This window comes from Barbus barbus (genome assembly GCF_936440315.1).
Source record: "Barbus barbus genome assembly, chromosome: 9".
Taxonomy (NCBI): Eukaryota; Metazoa; Chordata; class Actinopteri; order Cypriniformes; family Cyprinidae; genus Barbus; species Barbus barbus.
Genome location: NC_136737.1, coordinates 827,501 through 831,178, shown reverse-complemented (window position 1 = coordinate 831,178; position 3,678 = coordinate 827,501). Strand labels below are relative to the sequence as shown.

Here is a 3,678-nt window from a genome sequence, read left to right as displayed (position 1 = left end):
AATTCATAATCATTATATTTCTGTCATTTATAGCATTCTCTTGTATTTATTAATATTTCAGTCACTTCTGTATATATTTGCTACATTTGCACTATACCTATTTTGCACATTTGGTATATATATATAACTGTTTACTTTTATAACTGTTTACTTTTCTGTATCATTGTTTACGTTTTGTTAAATGTACACTTTGCATGTATGTGTACATTTAACAAAAAAAATCTTTGTACAGCTGTACAACGACAATAAAAGGCTATTTTATTCTATTTATATAATAATAGTATAATATATAAATAATTAAAAATATATTTTTTAAGTTGGACTTTTATTTTGTCACGCTGACGGGGCTCGCGTGACCCGGATGTGACGTCACGTCACTGGTGCAGGAGCGCGCGAGAGAGCGAGGTCACGCGTGTAACAAGGCTGACGGTGACCGTTACCGCATCGGTCATCATGGTGTTCCTCACGCTGTCCTGCTGGACCCGGAACCGGGGACCGGACCGGTACTGGAAGGTCCAGGAGCTTCTGAAGAGCGCGCGGGTGAGTCGTGTTCATCATCCAATCAGAGACGAGCTCATAAACCAGGCTTAGTTTAGTTAGTCTTCTAAACCAAATTAACCAGAGCTTAAGCTCAGTCACTGGGAAACTAACCTGCAGCTCGAGGAATAAATCAAATTAATAAACATATAGGCCTCAACTGACTGTATATCAGAATCAGCTTTATTGTTTATTTGTTTACACATACGAGGAATGTGTTGTAGTGACAGAAGCTCCACAGAGAGACAGAGAGACAGCAACAGGACAGGACACAGATAATAAAGAATAATAAACAAATATACATGTAGGCAATGTACAAAACAGCAAAAACACAATATATAATATAGACAACTATGTATGTACAGGTCAAGTATGTGCAAATTAGAAATGAGAAAATAAAAATAAAATAAGTGAGTGTGGTGAATGGATAATGTATTAGTTGTGTGTTCCACGTTTATTGTTGAGTGTTCATGAGATGTATTGCCTGAGGGAAGAAACTGTTCCTGTGTCTGGTCGTTCTGGTGCTCAGAGCTCTGTAGCGTCAACCAGACGGTAACAGTTCAAAGAGGGAGTGTGCTGGATGTGAGGGGTCCAGAGTGATTTAACCAGCTCTTTTGCTCACTCTGGATAAGTACAGTTCCAGTGCTGGGGGTAAAGCATTACAAGTAACACAAGTTACGTAATCAGATTACTTTTTAAAGTAACTAGTAACGCATTACTTGTTACTGTGTTGAGAGAAATCAGGACTAAGTGCAGAGCATTGTGTGTGAACATGATCTTACTGTAGTTCTAGACTAAATATCTACATGATCTTACTGTAGTTCTAGACTAAATATCTACATGATCTTACTGTAGTTCTAGACTAAATATCTACACGATCTTACTGTAGTTCTAGACTAAATATCTACATGATCTTACTGTAGTTCTAGACTAAATATCTACATGATCTTACTGTAGTTCTAGACTAAATATCTACATGATCTTACTGTAGTTCTAGACTAAATATCTACATGATCTTACTGTAGTTCTAGACTAAATATCAACATGATCTTACTGTAGTTCTAGACTAAATATCTACACGATCTTACTGTAGTTCTAGACTAAATATCTACATGATCTTACTGTAGTTCTAGACTAAATATCTACATGATCTTACTGTAGTTCTAGACTAAATATCATCATGATCTTACTGTAGTTCTAGACTAAATATCTACATGATCTTACTGTAGTTCTAGACTAAATATCTACATGATCTTACTGTAGTTCTAGACTAAATATCATCATGATCTTACTGTAGTTCTAGACTAAATATCTACATGATCTTACTGTAGTTCTAGACTAAATATCAACATGATCTTACTGTAGTTCTAGACTAAATATCTACACGATCTTACTGTAGTTCTAGACTAAATATCTACATGATCTTACTGTAGTTCTAGACTAAATATCATCATGATCTTACTGTAGTTCTAGACTAAATATCATCATGATCTTACTGTAGTTCAACACTAAATATCTACATGATCTTACTGTAGTTCTAGACTAAATATCTACATGATCTTACTGTAGTTCTAGACTAAATATCTACATGATCTTACTGTAGTTCTAGACTAAATATCATCATGATCTTACTGTAGTTCTAGACTAAATATCAACATGATCTTACTGTAGTTCTAGACTAAATATCAACATGATCTTACTGTAGTTCTAGACTAAATATCTACATGATCTTACTGTAGTTCTAGACTAAATATCTACATGATCTTACTGTAGTTCTAGACTAAATATCTACATGATCTTACTGTAGTTCTAGACTAAATATCAACATGATCTTACTGTAGTTCTAGACTAAATATCAACATGATCTTACTGTAGTTCTAGACTTACTGTAGTTCTAGACTAAATATCAACATGATCTTGCTGTAGTTCTAGACTAAATATCAACATGATCTTACTGTAGTTCTAGACTAAATATCAACATGATCTTACTGTAGTTCTAGACTTACTGTAGTTCTAGACTAAATATCAACATGATCTTGCTGTAGTTCTAGACTAAATATCTACATGATCTTACTGTAGTTCTAGACTAAATATCTACATGATCTTACTGTAGTTCTAGACTAAATATCATCATGATCTTACTGTAGTTCTAGACTAAATATCTACATGATCTTACTGTAGTTCTAGACTAAATATCAACATGATCTTACTGTAGTTCTAGACTAAATATCAACATGATCTTACTGTAGTTCTAGACTAAATATCTACATGATCTTACTGTAGTTCTAGACTAAATATCAACATGATCTTACTGTAGTTCTAGACTAAATATCAACATGATCTTACTGTAGTTCTAGACTAAATATCTACATGATCTTACTGTAGTTCTAGACTAAATATCATCATGATCTTACTGTAGTTCTAGACTAAATATCAACATGATCTTACTGTAGTTCTAGACTAAATATCAACATGATCTTACTGTAGTTCTAGACTTACTGTAGTTCTAGACTAAATATCAACATGATCTTACTGTAGTTCTAGACTAAATATCTACATGATCTTACTGTAGTTCTAGACTAAATATCTACATGATCTTACTGTAGTTCTAGACTAAATATCATCATGATCTTACTGTAGTTCTAGACTAAATATCTACATGATCTTACTGTAGTTCTAGACTAAATATCTACATGATCTTACTGTAGTTCTAGACTAAATATCAACATGATCTTACTGTAGTTCTAGACTAAATATCAACATGATCTTACTGTAGTTCTAGACTAAATATCTACATGATCTTACTGTAGTTCTAGACTAAATATCTACATGATCTTACTGTAGTTCTAGACTAAATATCTACATGATCTTACTGTAGTTCTAGACTAAATATCATCATGATCTTACTGTAGTTCTAGACTAAATATCAACATGATCTTACTGTAGTTCTAGACTAAATATCAACATGATCTTACTGTAGTTCTAGACTAAATATCTACATGATCTTACTGTAGTTCTAGACTAAATATCTACATGATCTTACTGTAGTTCTAGACTAAATATCATCATGATCTTACTGTAGTTCTAGACTAAATATCTACATGATCTTACTGTAGTTCTAGACTAAATATCTACATGATC

At 32.8% G+C, this 3,678-nt stretch overlaps 1 protein-coding gene across 1 annotated transcript in view; it reads left to right on the top strand.

Moving 5' to 3' along the window:
* Positions 1–317: 317 nt before the first annotated feature.
* Positions 318–3,678, top strand: part of mrpl20 (mitochondrial ribosomal protein L20) — an 8,216-nt gene continuing 4,855 nt past the window's right edge. The window contains exon 1 of the mRNA XM_079426189.1: positions 318–540. Coding sequence (XP_079282315.1) covers positions 454–540 — 87 coding nt within the window. The 5' untranslated portion in view covers positions 318–453. The remainder of the gene's footprint in view (positions 541–3,678) is intronic.